The 18,891-nt window shown below is 40.8% G+C and overlaps 1 protein-coding gene across 3 annotated transcripts in view; it reads left to right on the forward strand.

The window, feature by feature from the left end:
• The window catches only part of LOC120441427 (PH and SEC7 domain-containing protein 1-like), a 79,301-nt gene extending 60,977 nt beyond the window's left edge, over nt 1-18,324 (forward strand). For all 3 annotated transcript variants that reach the window (XM_039616418.1, XM_039616420.1, XM_039616419.1), the window contains 6 exons: nt 10,334-10,527; nt 12,017-12,087; nt 14,223-14,380; nt 15,904-16,048; nt 16,202-16,345; nt 16,436-18,324. In XM_039616418.1, the coding sequence (XP_039472352.1) occupies nt 10,334-10,527; nt 12,017-12,087; nt 14,223-14,380; nt 15,904-16,048; nt 16,202-16,345; nt 16,436-16,699 (976 nt within the window). In that variant the 3' untranslated portion in view covers nt 16,700-18,324. The remainder of the gene's footprint in view (nt 1-10,333; nt 10,528-12,016; nt 12,088-14,222; nt 14,381-15,903; nt 16,049-16,201; nt 16,346-16,435) is intronic.
• Nucleotides 18,325-18,891: the final 567 nt, after the last annotated feature.

Genomic DNA, 18,891 nt, shown 5'->3' on the forward strand with positions numbered 1-18,891 from the left:
TAAATTTGGAGAAAATAATGGAAAGAGAGAAAATAATTTACAAAGTTACAAAAATATTTATATTAATAAAATTGAAATTATTAAAAAAATGTGGAAAAAAATCTAATTTAAACCACAAAATAAATATGAATTTATTCCATGGTTTTAAAATGAATTAACAACTTCATTTTCTTTTGTTTTTTTATTCTTTATTTATTGGCTTTTCCAATTTCGATTTTGGTAGTTTGAGTCTTCCATACGTTCTGTGCTTTTTATTCTCACACACAGACTGGAGGGCAGGAAACAATACGGGATATTGATCAGCTTGTTTGCATCCTCAGTGATGACGGTAGTGTTGTTTGGCATGTGAAGGAAACATTAGTGTGTCAAGGGTTGCTATTCTGGATCACAGCTCCACGGCGCCTCAGAGATGCCAATTAAGTCGCCAGCTTTCCAAGCTTTGTTGCCATAGTTACGGCACCATGGATACGACTCCATAGCTACCACGATGCTCTTTCCTCCCTGCATTCTCTCGGCAGCAAACAGTGGCAGGCGGATAAAATGCACACATAAGTGTATGTATAGGCAGAAATCACATGTATGTGTGTGAACATGTTGCATTTTGTATGCATTTAAAGCAAAAGAAAAAAAATCTGAAAGAAAATGAGAACAAGACAGCTCCATTTCAACATCTCTTTACCTGCATCCTGTACAAAGGTGCGACCACAGCCTCCCACTACCTTTCCAAAAATAGCAGCTGCAGCGCTCCCGAAGCAGCCGAACAAAAGTGGTCAGAGGAGCAGATTGCGGAGGAGATCCACAGAGAGGCAGGCAATCCAGTTCAAACATCTCCGCTGACATATAGACAGCTATTTAAACACTGCCACCGCACAGGAGGCCACGCGGGGATAGAAGAGATGTCATTTTTAGACACGTAAACACCACAGAGCGAAGGAGAATCCACCTCCAAACAAAACCGGTTACAGATGAAGAGATTCAGCCCACAGAAGTCTGTTGTTCATTTTTAATGCTTTAGCTGGTGGAGGTCTCTGCAATGGAATCTGCTTTGGAACTCTGATACCTATGGACAAGACTCATCCGCCTTAATATTCAGGAATCTTTCTCGGAGCCTGGCTCATTGATTGGTAGTCTTCAAACTGCGGTTAAACTTAAAATTAACCAAATCTTAATTTATTTCACAGCTCTGAATCCATGTCATTGTAAGCTGGTGTGTCTGCATTGCTATAAAAATGAAGAAAAAGCCACATGTCTGCACAGGAATACTAGCTGTTGCATTAGCATAATCAGCAAGCTGGATAGAATCACATTTACTTACACTTAGACATTGCCCTCATTCTAATCAGTATACTCTGTTTACATCACATATTAGAGCCAAACAGATGTGTTGCAGATGTTGAGGTCTGTGTGGCTGGGTGTTTATTTACATTTTTGGGAACTCGAGCATTATACTTAAGGTGAGCTCAAGTCGCTGCAGTCTTGTCCTAAATGATAAAAGTGTCGCTGCTCAAAAATAAAAGAAAAGTTGCCTCTCTAACTCTTGAATGCAAACAGAAGAAACCGAAGCAAGAAACTTAATATTCATGGATCTTTTCTAAAAGTTTGCAGCAATCTCCCTCTGCACCATCTGTGAATCTCTGTGCTCCTGCACAGACCTATCATTACATACAGAAGTTCACATCCACTCATCATGGACATGAATGCTGTTGCTAAGGGGATATTTAGCCACATGTTACTGGGGCTGGATGTGTATATTTGAGCCTGTGTGGATTAGACAAAATCAAAAATGAATTCAAACTCGTGCCCCCAGTTCTTGTTTTTTTTAAACTCTGCCATACAAGCACTCCAAGAAATCATTAAAAGCCCAAAACTACCATGACATTCATAATCATGGACTTGTGACCACAACTGCATAAGACGGGCATGAAATGACCTTTTCTTATAAACATGGTCAGCATTTTTTAAACCAGGTGTGACAAGGAGAAATGTAAAGGCATGTTTTACTTGCTAATTCTTAAAAATAGTGACTAATATCATAAACTCATCAGGAAGGTGTTTCCTGAGGTCACTGATTGACAAAGCTGAGAGCCCCCTGCTGGCCGTTAGAAAGAATGCAGAAGAATGCAGCCTTAAAGCACACCATCACTAGCTTCACAATCAGACCATCTTTTGTGGAGAGTCTGAGGCTGGACCCGCAACAACACAAATAAGAATAACATAAATAACATCAAAGTTTCCCAACCTGCCATCCCTGGAAAGATTTGGAATTTCTGTACTAACACATTTTTAGGATAAAACTAGCTCATGAGCCGTGGGCGTGTATGAATTAGGATTATATCCAATTATCTCTGTGCTGTTGATAAATGGACTGGTTCTTATATAGTGCTTTTCTACCTGTAAGTATGCCTCATTTATATAAGCACTTTTCTCATGGTTTTTCTACCTAAGTGCTTTCTAACATTCACTCTCAGATGGATGCATCAGAGAGCAACTTGGGTTTAGTATCTTGCCCAAGGATACTTTGGCACGCAGACCGGAGCAGCCAGGTATCGAACCACCAACCTTCCGATAAGTAGATGAGCTCCTGAGCTACAGCGACACCTTTTAAAGCTGCTTACTGAGCTCACAGCGTAATGATCGAGCCCTGGGGGCAGAACCTTGTTCCTGTTTGTTCTTATACAGGCTGATTTGTGAGTTTGCAGTTCTTTTCTATATTTAGCTTGTTCCAGTATCGATTTACTAATTTACTCCCATATTTTTTTAAAAAAAACCCTCTCTGCGCGTGATATTCACACTCTAAAACAAACCACTCGCTGCGATTATGTATATGTGAAATCTAGCGTCCCATCACAGGTGTGTGTTTGTGCTCTATTCTGTTTTTCTTTTCTTTTGCAATGGATGTTATTTCACACCCCCGCAGAGAGAGACGTGGACATGGCCACTCTCAGCGGTGCAGTTGGATGCACCCACATGTTCTTCACTCGCTCGCTCACAGATACAACACAGACGTATACACATGGTTCCTCATTCAGGAGCGGGGGTGGATGGAGAGCAGAGGGAGAGGCGGTGGGCATTGTGCTGTGAAAGGGAGACGCAACAAGTCGGAGATACGGGGAGAAGTGGATCCCTGGATAGAAAAGAATGGCAGGATAGTAGGATATAATGAGCCGGGAGAACGAAGCATGCTGTACATGAAGTGAGGCAGGGAGACGAGACCTTCCTGTTCTATTATTCCTTTTATTCTGTTAATCCCAGTTCTCCTATTTCCTCGCTGGCTCTAATCATCGTGTCTTATTATTGTCTGCAGCCGTCACCGCTCACCTGCAGCGGGAGGGCAGATTTGATGCCATGATACTGACTGAAATATGTCTGTAATTCCAGGCGTCTTGTTTACTCGAACAGTTTAGGCTCAGAACCTGAGAAAGCCTCGTCTCACCTGCTTTTTCCTTTTATACACTTAAAAAAAAGCTTCTCTTGCATGACAGTGAACAGTGAAGAGGCCTTGAATGTGAATTGGGGAGTATAATACACTTTTATTAAATGCAAAAAGTAGTTTTATCTCCAACTCATTTCATGTATTTGTCCCATCTGGAATGGGGAATACCTGCCACTTAATTTTTGTATTTAAAAAAAATTGTAAACAAGCTGTAAATGCAGACATCCACACACCGGGGGCGCTGCAGAAAGGACTGCATGTGTTTATGTCTGTCAAAGTCAAGTAGAAAAGAATGAAGAGTTGTTTTGTTGGCTACAAAAACTCAATTATGGTCAGTCCCATCCTTTCAAAATAAGACTGTCTGGGGGTATGCACAGGTAATTTAAAGCCTGTGTGAATGAGGAAATGCTTTGCCATCTATAAGAGTGTTTTTTTATGAATTATTGTCCTCTTTCACTTGACTGTGTTTGGAGTGTTTTGGTACAGTGACTCACAGTCAGTGAAACACAGCAGATCGCTTTCCTTTTCCTTCCTTCCCTTTCTAATTTCATGTCTTCCCTTTACCTTTGACTCCTCCTCCTTTTTAGACTTTTTTTTCCTTTGTTATAGTTTTTTATTTATTTCCCTTTCTTCAGTTTTCTTTTTCCTGTTCCGTTTCTTGTCATCTCTTCATCTCTGTCTTTTGTTCTTTCCCTTTGTTTTTGTTTCTGTCTTCATTCATTCATCTTTCATGTTGCCCTTCTTTTGTCCTTCCTTTGCTGCCCTCTGTTGTATTTTCCTTCTTAAATACAGTACAGCTGTATTTCCTTTTTCTTACCCTCTCTGTTCCTCACCTCCTCTCCTGGACTTCTTTTCCCTTCACTCTTATTACTATATTTGCTTTCATATATTTTCTTTGTTTCCTTAAATTTTCCATTCTTCGCCAGAATTCCTCTTCTTGTCATCCTTTTACCTTCTGTTGTGTTTCTTTCCTTTCATCTCTGCCCTCACCCCTATACTTTGTCTCCCTTTTTTCCTTTCATCTTTTCCTCTCCTCTCTTCTTTCTCTCCTCACCTCCTTTCTCACTCATGTTAAATGTTCTGCCATCTGAGAACGATCAGCTTTGTCTTTTCTCCCCCCTCCGTCTCTGTCACTCCTCTATCTTTCTCCTCCACTCATCCACCCCCCTCCACCTCTCTCTCTCCATCCATCTCCTCTCCACTTTGTCTCTGTGTGGAGACGGATTCAGGCAGGCCAGCAGTTACCAGGCAACAGGCTACATGCTCATTGGCTCTGTCTCTGCCTCTCGTTCTCTCACCAGCTCCTGCATGGGGTTAACTGCTGTTATGTACTGTTGGTTACTCATAGCGTGGTCTCGGGGGGGTTCGGCACACAGCCATTTTCTATTTTCAGGCTGAACTTTTGCATGGGTGCCGCCTGGTGAGGTAACAAGTGGAATTGCCATATTACCTTGCTGGGTGGATGCAGAGAGGCTCACTGCTGCAGCCTAAAGCATCTATCATCTCTTTAATGTGACAAATCCACTTAAAAACACCAAAAGATGCATGCAGTGCATTGTCAAGGATTATTTAGAGGAGAATGGGATTATCGCTGCTGTAGCAACGTTCATTGTTGGGTTTGTTTACAAACTGAATATTTAGAAAATTGTAATTGTAATCATCTGTAATGAACAATGATAAACAAAAAAACAAAAACAACAAAAGTGAATATGATCATAAAAAGTTTGAGTTTTTTTCATACTGGCAAAAAATATTATAACCTGTCAAATGAGGAATTAAAAAAAAGGAAAAATCAAAATAAATTGTATTAGACTCAGAAACAAATGACACACAAGACGAGAAGCAAACTGTAGGAAATCTGTTCAAAGTAAAAATGAATGTGTATCTAAAAATATTTTAAAAAAGAAAATAAAATTATTGTTTTTGTTTAAAAAAAAGGTTGAATTACATATTTAAAAGTATTTTATTTGGATAACTTCTAGCCCTTTTTGAATAAAAAATTAAAAAAAAAAATATAGGAAAGATGATTTAGACTATATACTATTTGTTTAACTGAAACAAAAGTAAATACAAACATAAATACAATATGTTTAAAAGAAAAGAGGTATACATGACAAAAGTAGATTAAACAATAAAAATGAAACAGAAAGATGTCTTAAAACAGTAAAAGAAAACCAAATAACAAATTTTAAAAAGGTTGGTGGGTAGTAAACAGACATGATCTTTTTGGGTGAAGAGTTCAGTTGTTAATCAGACTGAGACTCTTTTTTTTCTGGGAAGTTTAATGCTCAGAAACACATTTCACATGAGGGTAGTTAGAAAGAAATGAAGCTGCAGTCGACGACTCAGCAGCTTCTCAGGTTTCTCATTTACAGAGATGGCTCCTCAAGGCCTGTTCCTAATGAGCGATGTGCACCCTGCACCAAAACTTCAGATCCAACAGAAACACTCCCAGCCCATAAACTCATTTTAATAAAAGGTGGAGTAAGCCTGGTGTTTGATATAACACTCTGAGACAACATGGTGCTTCCAGTTTTACAATAAATTTGGTCGATGTTTGAGGTGTTTCTAAAGGTTAGGATGAAAATTATTTGTAATATCTTCATTAAAGTAATCACATGAGCAGTTAACTGAAAAGACAGGTCATTATATGGAAGACGGTTCCAATTAAAATGTGTGCTTAAGGCATTATAAGCTGTCCATTTGGGAATGACAGCCATGGGAAAATGTTCTGCATAAAAGTGCCGCTAGAAAAGTTGTTGTTATTTTTGTAACCCCAGTTCTATGAGTATGTGTATACCCCAATGGACTTCAGCGAGTTCTGTAGGGCAGCAAGAAGCAAGAGACCCTTTGCTTCCATCCTTGGCAATAATTAACATATAGTAATGTGGACTAGAGTAATATGGACCAAACCTCTAACTGAAAAGGATCAAATAGTAGTAACAGCAATAGAAGGTCAAGCAGCAAAATCCATGTCTGACAAACGAGGCTGGTAGCACCAAAAACTGCAGTTAAGGCTGGCTCCTGTAGGAAGTCAGTTTCTATAGACTCCAGTGTTAAAGGGCCCAAATTTACAGCAGAAATAAACCTTAATCACTATAACCTGTCTGACTGCTGCTGCCAGTGCTTTGATAAGATAATTGCAAACAGTGAAGGGGAGAGTGGGCATCCCTGCCTGGTGCCCCTTTGGAAACAGAAGCTGGAGGATGTTTGGTCATTTGTCCTGACACATGCTTTTGGGGAACTGTATAATATTTTTAACCAGTTCATGAAAGAGTTTCCAAAACCAAATTTGTGTAAAGTTGCACATAAAATTTCTAGTAAACTCTATCAAATCCTTTTTCTGCATCTAGAGACAATATTGTAGTGTTTTTACTACATGAATAGTCTATCAAATTAAGTCATCTAGGTGTACTTGTTGATAAGTGCCTATCTTTTATGAAACCAGTTTGGTCAGGATGTATTATGAGGGGGGTTATGTCTCTAATCTCTTTGAGAGAGCTGTCCAGACTCTTTTAAGGTCAGCGTTAATAAAGGGTTTGGGCGATAGCTGGTGGGAAATACAGGGTCTTTGCCTAGTTTTAGCAGGAGACTAGTGTTGGCAGAATTCATATTTGGTGGTAGTCCGCCATTTTCCTGGATTTCCTGCGACATTCTGTGAAATACTCCTGCCAGAATTGTCCAGAGTAGACTTTTGCTAGAAATCCATCTGCACCTGGAGTCTTATTATTGGGCTTCCTGGAGTTCACCTGATGTCAGCGGTGAATCCAGTGCTAGTGTTTGATTTGATCATTTCAGAAGCGTTATGTTATCAAGAAAGTGATCAATTTGGTTTTTAGATGGGTTTATCTCTGGTGAATATAAAGTTTTGTAAAGGTCCCTGAAAGTGTTATTTATTGTTTCAGGGTCATATTGTAACAGTCTGGCTGAAGCTGACTGTGTGGAGTGAGGAGGAGGACCCAAGTGCAGACACGCAAAACGAAACTTTGATTTAACTAAGGACGAACTGTTTATTTAAGGCTGGTTAAACAATACAAAACTAAAAGGGCAAAGACGAAACTAAACAATAACCTAGACTGGGTGAACTAAGATTAAACATGGAAAAAACCTTAACGTGAACATCTGGCATGGATACATGAAAAACCCAGAAACATGACATGACCATAGCAGACGACCAGAAAAGGAATGAATGAAAACACAAACACTAAATATACACAGGAGGTGATCAGGGGAAGTGGAAACTGGTTAGCTAGAAATTTCATTTAAGTCTAGTTTTTTACGTATTTTGCTCAGCACTTCCTGTTTCTGGGACAACACGTATGCTTCTTCTAAGGATTTGATGATTTCTTTTGATTCCTGAATATATTTGTTTTCTCTTTTCTTTTCTTACGATGTGAATGAAATTATTTTACCTCTCATTACAGCTTTCCCTGCTTCCCAGAGAACAGATGCTGATGATCCAGGCAGTCTAAATATAAAGCCCACTCTTTTTAAAAATATTTAATAAAACCTTCATCTTTAAATCTCCAGTTTTTACTTGGTGGAATGACCTTTTTATTTATTTGAATTAAAGACACAGGAGCATGATCTCTGACAGCTATAGGGTTTATCTCAGTGCCTGAAGTGTCTCTCAGCAGTGAGCTGCTGACTAAGAAATAATCAAGATGAGAGTAGAAAGTAGAAAGTATTTTCCTTACGGTTGAGGGTTGAGGATGAAGGAAACGCCATGCAGCTCAAAGTCTGTAATCGCACACGTACTGTTTAATTATATTTGTGGACTGCCAACAGTGCTGAGTTCCTGCTGTCCATTTCTTCATTTAGTCCAAAATTGAGGTCGCCCCTGAGAACAAGTGAGCAACCTTGGTGTTCAGAGAGTGCACTAAAAAAAATCGTGGAAGAACGAGGGGTCATGAACATTTGGGCCAAATACACTGACAGTACAGAACTTTTTGCTACCTATAAATGATGTAACTATTAGAAATCTACCCTCTGGATCTATAACTGTGTTGGGTATTGTAAAATGAGCATTTTTATGTATTAAAATTGCTCCTCCCCTGTGCCTAGGTCTATAGCAACCTGAGAACACATTAGAAAACTCAGGTGTTTTAAGTTCCTCTGTAGCTGTGACAAGTCTATGAGTCTCTTGTAGTAAAACAATATCTGCCTGTATTTTGGAGCCAGCTCCATGCACATTCTAAGTGATAAACCTTAGTGTGCCCATAGTTGTGTGTGTGTGGCTAATGTTGAGCGCTGCGTATGAATGAAAAAAAACACACGTCCATTGGGTGTAAGAAAGTGAGTGGTGAGAGTTTCCATAAAAGTGCAAATACATAGATCCGAGTGGTGCTTGGTGTTGTCTGATCACATGTGTGCACATGAACTTATATGATCGAGTGTGTGCACACCTGTGTGTGTGAGTCCTATGTGTCTGTGTGCACTGTGAGGCTGTAGTGCGTATCTGCGTGAGCGTGCCGTGCAGATGAAATAATGATTGCGTAATGATAGAGGGTGCAGAAGCAGAAAAAAAGGAAAGAAAACTAATTGGAAAGGGGTTGTGGGTGAGAGGGAGTGCAAAGAGTAACGAACAGCCCGCGATCTTAGAGGAAAGTTGTGTGTGACTGAGTAGGAAAACAGCTGATCTGTGCAGCGAGAGGAGGGAGAAAAACATGCAAAGGGACACGAGGGAAGGATGAAAGAGAAAACCTGACATATCTAACAATTTTTTAGCAGTTATCTAACAAGAAATATGGCTGCTGTGTGGCAGAGATCACTCCAAGAAGTCTGTATTCTCATTTTAATGAGTGAATATATGTATTTGTTTTTTAGTCTGTGACTAAAATACCAGATATTTCCCTCTTTGTTGTACAGTTCGTGGATGCAATTTGAAAAGCAAGCTAATTAGCTCCAACGTCAGCTTGGCAGCAGATAAAATGCTGATGCTGAGACTTGAAGTTGCTGACGTCAGTGAGTGACACCACTATGGCCATCTTTTACATACAGTTCATTGAAGAAGAAGAAGAAGAAGAAGAAGAAGAAGAAGAGCAGTAATAACAATCATACAATTGGAATTTTATTTTTAGTAACAGTAACAGAAAAGTTGTTCTCAGACTCATATAGCAGTTTCTTAACATAATTATTTTTTAAATATTTTGCATTAAAATTTATTTTTAACAGTTTGAAAAAAAAATGCTGTTTAAGGGTGTTTTCAGCCAAACAATAGGATTATATGAATAATACTAAACAGCAAAAACTGAAGAACAAAGATGCAGTCTTTTAGAGATTAAGTGTAAGAAAATCTTTGGTGCTCAATCTTGCATGTTAATGACTTAGCAGCTTGATGAGATTTTTAGATTTTAAAAACAGAATAAGAGTTTATGCTTTCTTAGCTTTTTGAGGAAGCTTTAAAGCTTCAGCGTTTTTTAGCATCCTCTGTGTGATGTGTCGGCATCTCTGAGAGCAGCTGTCCCTCTGGGTAAAGATGCCCCTGTTTTTCACCTCAAAGCAGGAGCAAGATGGATGGTGTCACTCTTTTCCTGTGGTATTTTTTGATCAAGGAGAGTGGACTTCTGTTCTGAGGAGAACAAGAGCACAGCGAGAAAGGCGAGAGGAAAACACACAATTAAAGCTTTGAAGAAAACTTTGTTCGCTCTGGTTTCCCCCAGTGAGATGATGCTTTGTAAATGTCTTGAAGAGCAGAAGCTGTGCCAAGACACCAGCAGCGGACAGCGATATTACTCATGTGTACGTGTGTGAAATCTCCGGACCTCATGTCCTGTGCTGAGTGTGAGGCAAATGGACAGGATGCATGATGATGTGTTTATTCGCGATGCTAATGAGACATGACACATAAGTGTTGATCACCATGGAGTCTGAACTCTTTTTTTTTTTTCCTCCTCGTAGGGATGAGGAAGAGCTGCGGAAGTCGTTTTCGGAGCTCGGGGACAGCCTGTGTGACTCCAACACCTCCAGATCGATGAAGAGGGTGGGCAGCAGCGGGAAGCCCCTGTCGGATGGGTTGCAGCCCACGGGAATGCTGCTGTACAAGAACGGATTCCTGGTTCGCAAAGTCCACGCCGACTCAGACGGGAAGAGAAGTACGAGCTACAAAGTTCAGATTTAGACGATGTTTTGAAACATTTGGCTGCTGCCCAGAGGATCATAAGTGAAACTGTAGGTCATGTCATGTAGAGCACATCCTGTGTGGAGTGTTTGTACTCCAAAGCGAGATGGTTTTTCTGCAATAGCACAGAGACTAACACATGCTGAGGATTTGGGATTTTAATGCTTTAATTCCAAGAAAAACAACCAGTATTAAATGTCACATTAGTCACTCAAATGTCTTTAAAATAAGCTTTATTATTCAACAACATTTAGGCTGGTATTTGAATTTAAAACACTGAAATGATCTGAGGAAATACAGAAAGCAAAGACCTCCCTTATTTGCTTCATTAATGAGTCACAATCAAATGAAATCATTTGCACATATTCACAGGTTAACTATGTGTTATTCATCAGGTGGATTTGTTTGTTTTTATGAATATATATGCATAAAAAGTAACCAATATCGACCCCCGTTTAAGTGCGATTTCCCCCAAAAGCATGTACTTTGCTGCTAGTCTTTGGTGCTGGTGCTTTAATGCATCAGGTTCCACATTAGTTAGGTTTTCACTCCAAAACCAGTTGGTTAGGTTTAGGCTCTCCCTGTAGGGAAGAGTGTGAACATGAGAATTAGGGTGTTCTTCGTCCAGTGCAAGCGTCCTCCCCCTGGACAGACACGAGTCTTTATTTATATTATTCCTTATTGCAGAGCAGTTGAATGAGCCTGCTGCTGAAAACACTCAATTTGATGACAATTTACTGCATACATTAAAACACCTAAGTTTCCTCAAGAAGTAGAGTCTGCTACATTTCCAGTGCAGGGATCTGGCAGATCTTAGTGACAGATTTTTGGAGGTGTATCTCTTTAATATAGGCTACGTTTCAGGAGGAGGTTGTTATTACAACACCACTCGAAACCAGTGGAGTTCACCAGTTTCCAGCCTCCTCACCACTGTTGACACACCCCACAGAGTCTGAGAATTTCTGCAGGTGATGCAGATGTTTGTCAGATCACAGTTGTCGGTGACCAGATGAATGTGAGACTGATAACTGTGATGTTCTGGCAGGGAACTGTGTGTTGGATTTAATTATGCGGCCAGCCACTACAACAGATAGCAACAAGTGTGCCCCAGACTGGCAGTTTTCTGTGCTGTGTGTTCACAGTATAAGGGTCGGATGTTAGGTGTGTCAGCTCTCCCCAAAAGTTCCTGTAATTCGAGTCGAGCCCACCTCGTGACCTTTAGGCCACACCTAGCCCAAACAACGTTGGCCAGTGCTAGAAATAAAGTGCCATAAGTGGTCCAGATTATACCCTAATGTGTGGACTGTCTGGGGACAGAGGACACTGGGTTACATGTGCAGTTTTGATTGAAGGTTTCCTGGATGCACCTCTGACTTAGTGCTGCAAAGCTAAGAGTATGATGTAAGTTTGTATCCATGACTGAAAGTCTGTAATTAACATTTAATGTTTTCTGCTCCTCGCAGCACCGAGAGGGAAGAGAGGGTGGAAGACTTTCTATGCCATCCTTAAAGGGCTAATCCTCTACCTGCAAAAAGTAAGTTTCTCACAGTAGACACATGTTTAGTTATAAAAAATAAATAAATAAATAAATGAATAAAATCTAAAGGGCTGAGTGAGAAACAATTTGCAACAGCCACTGTTTGATATTCATTATTCAACCTTTTAAAAAACGGTTGACTGCATCTCCATAAACATCCTGTCTTACTTTCATGCCAGCAGCAGATTTTTAACAGAAGGCGGCTCTTTATCCCTGCAGTGAATGTCTCTTTGGAAACCAAACAACAACAAAAAAGTTCTGCACCAAATGTTACCTGCCTGCCTGCAAACGATCTCTTAAGATAATTTATTGATTAATTTAAGCAAAATATCAGCAATGAAAAGACCAGCAGCTTTGCACTGACAGCTCAAGAAGCAATCTGTCCTTTAGAGTCACGTTTTGGTGCCTACTTCCTGTTTACACGAATACATGTTGCTGTGACATAATGTCCTCGTGCAGGCCGGGCCTTGGCACCGTGCAGAGGACCCATACGGAGCGGCGGTGGGCCTGGGTAACCTCTGCCAACATAACAGGCCACTGCTGCTCCAAATTCCCCCTGAATGCAGAGAAAAATGTGCCTGTAGGGATGCTGTGGCTCCGCTCTCTAAAATAATAACTGAACTTTATTTTTACTGAGGTTTTTTCACCAAGGTCTTCAAGGTTAATTCAAGGCTCATGATTCTTGTGGTGTATATTGTCAACACAAGTCCTGTGTAAGGATTTACAATGACCTTTGACCTCTCCTTCAAGATCAATAGATTAATTTGAAGGTCAAAGTGATAATAATGCTTTATAGAGCTATTCAAAACCATGTTTCTTATTTTTTTTAGACAATAACATAAACTTGTAATCAAACACTTTTTTAATTTAATATGTGACTAATTATGCTATGCAGAGCTATTAATTATGTTTTCATTACATTGTTATAGAACTAAAATTGCTGAATTATTTACTTTTTATTACAAACAAAAATGTCACATATGTGATGTGGAGGAAAAATATCCATTAGCATGTTTAGGGCCAGGGCGGTGCGGTGGTTCAAACCCACAGAAAGAAGATTTCAGGTTCAAATCCAGCAGCCAGGTATGGAGTTTGTATGTTCTCCCTGTACTCTGGAGTCCAGAAACATGGATGTTAGGTTAACTGGTGGTTATATGTTGGCTGTAGGGGTGAATGTGAGCATAAGTAAATACAATAACATCTAATAAACCTTTGCCAGATCAGGTTTATCAAATAAAAACTTAATGGAAAACGTGATACTTCAATATATTTTGGTTATTGATTACCCTGTGATTTGTAGACGTAGGCATTCGAATCAAAATAATTAATTTGGATATTTTTACGTTACATTAAATTGTTTCAGACTTTGTCGTGGTAAAAAATCTTCCACTAGTGCTTCAGTTTAGATATGAGAACTGTCAAAACTCAAACCTTTAAAGTTAACTGAGGTAAAAAAAAAACAAAAAAAAAACTTTTTATCAAATTAAAAATAATTTGAGAAGACTTGAGAAGTTTATGTCCACAGCTTTGTTCTCCCTAAATATAAACGTATACTTCTGTCATGAAACCAAAAGATCTTCAACTCAGATAAGGTATCAAATATATATTTTATATTTTTATTCTTACTGTGGAACAATGTTTTAATAATTAACTAAAACTAAACTTAAGAAATGAAAACTAAAAGTTAAAACACATTTTGTTTGCCAGAAATTAAAAAAAAGAGAAGAAAAGAAAACTAGACCTTTACAGAAAATCAAAACTAAATCGAATGGTGATTGTGTATTCATTCAAAACTAACCATAATAAAATAAAAATATGTAGGAAATACCTATTTTAAGTATTAATAATAATAATAATAAGGTCAATACAACCTGCCTTAGGATGCACTGATCTCTGCATAACTGTGACAAATAACAAGAAACAAGAAACTAATTGAAACTAGACTAAAATTCAAAATAAACAAAAACCTGATGAGAGACGCCTACAGAGCTCACATTCAGAGCAATATCAGTTGCTTCATGTAAATGTGTATAAGCGTCACCCACTCCTCCAATAAAATATGATCATAGTCAGCATCTTTAATGAGCCTTAGCACCGCAACACACCATTCTTCTTTATACCTGTCGTTCCAGGGGGAGTACAGGCCCGATAAGCAGCTCTCTGATGAGGACCTGAAGAACGCTGTGTCCATTCATCACTCTCTGGCAATGAAAGCTTCAGACTACAGCAAGAGACCCAACGTGTTTTACCTGCGGACGGCGGACTGGAGGGTGTATCTCTTCCAAGCACCGTGAGTCTCTTTATGCTCTTCTCGCTGAGCTTGAACAAACGCACACACTGCAGCGTGGACAGCTGTGCAACATCTGCAGCAGAGCAGAAAATTCAGAGAGCTAAAAAAAAGAAGAAATAAGAAACACCCATGTTTTATTCCACTCTTCTCTTAGTGCTGACTTGCAGTCTCTGGCCATGTTAAACTGAACAGTCAAAAGTATGTGGACACCCCTGTTTTTAACTACATGAGCCCACATGAACAGATACTGATGGATGCTGGGGTGGTGGAGGGGTTGAATCTGCAGGAAGCGATGCAAGCAAAGAGCTGCGCATATATTCCAGAGGGGGGAGGAGGTTTGGTATGTGACACAGCACAGCTCAAGCTGCATGCCTGAACTTGCTTTCGGCCTTTGTTCTGTTTCACTTCGTGTCACGTGGAAATCTGAACTGCATAAAGTCATGAACTTACATGTGTATTTCTGGAGTCTATTCCAGCTACCATGGTGCGAGAGGTGTCACACACTCTGCACAGTGAAGATAAATGCAAGTGCTAATTGAAAACAATACATAAATGGTAAAAAAGACTATAAAACATGATTAAAAGGAAACTCAAATGCAGTATCACATAAAATAGAAGTCTGTAAAGGTGTGTTTTATGAGGCAAATCATTCTTCAAGCCTTTGCTCCTCAGGTAGGTCCTTTTAAAGCCGGGGAGCCCTGATTACAACCTTGCCCAGCCTTACTTTTGGAACAGACAGAAAGATCCACCTGAAGAATAAGGCTGTGCACTGGCTTATAAGGAGTCAACATTTCTGCTCTGACCCAGATGCACTTTAAAATTAATCAGTAAAATCCAACAGTCCTACAAAACCAAAGCCGGGATTTGGGGTTATTGAACCAATGGCATGAATAGAGGCTGTTTTGGTTCACAATGCTATGGTGTCCACATATTTCTGGCCATATGGTGCTGCTGATCACAGCTGAATGTCCACCCTCAGCAGCACTCATGTGCTTACAGATTAGTGATACATGAAGAGGATGCGCGGTGAAGGTGAAGGTGTGTGTCTGTGTGTGTGTGTCTTAGCAGGATCCAGGAAGTGGCACATGATTGGCCACATGTTTCAGCCCCCAGGAGGACCGGCTCTGTGCTCCAGTTGCAGCTTGCATTTGTCCCAGATACTGTACCCCTCTCTGCGCCTTTCTCCTCTCCTCGTCTCTCTCTCCTCCCGTCTCTCCCCGATGATTTAAGCGATGCTGTCTGATTCGATCTGATATTACTCAGGCTCTTAATGGGCCTGTTAATGTAAAACAGGACTTTTTTCTCTCTCATCTGTTAATTGGCTCCAAAATCATTTCTTTGTTAACAGCAGCGCTGCTTTCTCTGATAATTATCCCTTTGATGTTGTAAACCAGCCATGAGCAGATGTGAGCGGCATCGCAGAGGAGAAGCATTTGTACTGTATGTGTTTTGGAGTTTAAGACTTGTTTGTAATTAATCGTGTGTGTGTGTGTCTGTGTGTGTGTCTGTGTTAACCATCTCAGGAACGCGGAGCAGATGCAGTCTTGGATCACACGGATCAACACAGTGGCCGCCATGTTCTCATCTCCTCCCTTTCCAGCAGCCATCGGCTCGCAGAAGAAGTTCAGCCGGCCACTCCTGCCGGGGACGATGTCGAAGCTGTCTGAGGTATCCTAACTTTAATGAGTCTGACAGGCGGCTTAAATACAAGTAGACCCAAACCATCCCAGTAAATTGCTCCAACAGGAAATCAGTTATACCTCTGGGTCAAGGTTTTAAGTTTTTCCTCTCATAATCTGGGTTGTAACTCTGTGCTTTCAGGAGGAGCAGGTCAGATCCCATGAAGCTCGATTCAGAGCCATCTCCACTGAACTGGCTGAGCTGCGCTCTTATCCACCTGACCGCAAGGTGAAAGGACGTGAGCTGGAAGAATACCGCCAGCGAGATGAGTACCTGGACTTTGAGGTGAGCTGGATTCACGGATGAGGAATCGAGTATTTACATGAAACTGTCTCGCCTTAAATTTAAGCATTTTTTTCTTTTCATTTTTCATAGAAAACACGGTACGGGACCTATGTCATGTTGCTGCGAGCTAAAATCCGAAGCGGCGAGGAAGACCTGTCTGTATTTGAGTCTCAGCTTCTGGAGGACAACGGGCTGCAGAGGGCTCACTCCAGCCCCACGCTGCAGGACAGCAGCCAGGCCAGCCTGGCCAGCAGCACCAGGGACGGCGGCAACAGCAGCAAAGCCAGCGGCTGCAGCAGCAAGCAGCGGCAGGAAGGCCAGAGACACAGCTACCGACAGGCCGTCAAGAAGTGAGACGGGGCGGGGGCGCCGGGAGCGGCACGGCGTTGCACTGCCAGCGGCAGGCTGTCTCCCTGCAGAGGTTTTGTTTGGAGCTCTGCTTGAATGGGGGAGCAGGAGTGAGGGTCTACCCCACGCCTTCCCCCAAAACACGACGCCCTACCCGGCACCCCAATCTTCTCATCTAACCGAGGAGGTGCAGATCCTGTGACTGGCAGAGAGGCTAGTGCAGGAGGTGGGAGGGAGCGCTGGGAGGTCACGGATCTGCAGACGAGGTGTCTTTGAGAACGTACGCTGGGTGCCGCAGCAGACTGTGAGACAGAGAGGCTGCTTACGGATCGGACGGGGCAGCGCACAGGGACCTACATCCAGCATCCTTTCCTTTTTTCTTCCCCTTTTGTTCTTTCAAGGCACCTCCGGCCGCGTTCTCACACCTTTTTTCTTGACCTTTCACTCCGTTTTTTGGGACCAAACATGTTTACACACACTTTGAATTGTCATCACATTATAGACGACTGACGATTTGATTTCTGTTGAATTTCTGCCGCCGCTCTTGAGGTGAAGCGCTGTAATAATAATTTAAAAAAACAAAAAACTTAGGAAACATCACCAGGTCTACGGAGCCATTACATTCCAGCTCCTTTTTTTTCCCACCACGGTGTGTTCACATTCCACACAGGAGCCGTAAATTCCAGCGTTTAGCTCCTGTATGTTTCGCTGAAGGTGGTTTCCAGTTAAATAAGTGTGTGGCTGCAGTATGCGACGTGACGAGATGGTGCCGCTGCGTGCAGCTCGTCTTTCCTCCTTTCTCTAGCCAGCTGACGGCCAACTCGAGGCGACGACGTCAGCAGAAGTTCACAGTCCTCCTGATATGCAGCAAAACACTGCATGACACAAAGAGAAAGAGGTCTTTTTTTTTGCTCTACTTGAACTCGAACATCTCTTGCTTTTTGCTTCTGTCCTGTGATGTGCTTATGTTCTCTTTCTTGGCCGAATGTTGTTTTCTGCAGTGATCCGCATGCCTGCATCCAGCACTGCTTCTTTTAGGGCTTTTTACTACTTTGAAGGCAAAAATCTGAGAGCGGAGAAACTGCTCTCGGTGAGGGGTGGGGAGCAGGTTCGTTCAGTCGCTCTCCTCATGCCGGTGCCATACCCAACACGTGTAATCTTCATCTGTACTTATAAACCCGACTCACTGGACAGACCCTGAATGTTCTTTGTTTTTCGATATTTTTACAGTATTTTACAGTCATTTGTTGGTGTTGAACTTCATGTGTATGTCAAGTGTATGAATTATCTCTTTGTAAACATCCAGGATATGTTGTATATAACGCACCATATATTGTAGGATATATGACAGTATATTTACAATATATTCAGCACACTCATGAGAAGCTGCATTAGGTATACACACACACAAGTTTGGAAATTGCTACTTGGTAATCACATTACTTTATTTTTTCTTACAAACTTTATGAATATTATCAAAATAAGTCTATCAAAGATTAGTAAGGGTGAGTTTTTTTGCAGGATTTTAGTGTAAAAAGAAAATTCTTGTTAGGATTTCAGCTCCAGTGGGAACTACTCCAAAGACAGATCATGCTCGAGGTTCTTTGAGAGTCAGCAGCCAGCTTGGTAACACCCCCGCCTTGGGCAGTTTAATTAATCCCCCCAACTAAAATGAATTAGGCAGCTGATTTAGTGGTCTCTGGGATGCAACTGGACTTTTAAAGAAACTGGTCAAAATATTAGGTTTTGGTATTTCTACCCAACACTGTTAACATCTCTGTTTAACCCACCATAGACTTATGCTGTCAACACCATAAGCCAAGAAAAGTACTCTCCTCTTTTCTACAATGAAGAGTAGATAAACTTGCCACAACACCAGTGAAATTTTGCAGATCCAAAGATCTTTTAAATACTTGAACTCATAGTCTCTGCACTTCCTGTTTCATAGGGGCACTTATGAGATAATCCATGATGATTGGGGATCTACGGAGGCCAAAACAGTGGTGTTAGCATTTGTTATTGTTATGTTTTTTAAAGAAGAGGTTAATCTATAGTTCAGTTTTTTACCATTTTTATCTTATTATTATTTTTTATTAGAGATGTAAAACTACCCTGAGTCACTTTATGGAATCTATGAATTTGATTTCAGACAGGAAGCCTGCAGGTAACAGTCACCTTTAACTACCACAACGAGCTGC

This window comes from Oreochromis aureus, linkage group 8 (assembly GCF_013358895.1).
Source record: "Oreochromis aureus strain Israel breed Guangdong linkage group 8, ZZ_aureus, whole genome shotgun sequence".
Taxonomy (NCBI): domain Eukaryota; kingdom Metazoa; phylum Chordata; class Actinopteri; order Cichliformes; family Cichlidae; genus Oreochromis; species Oreochromis aureus.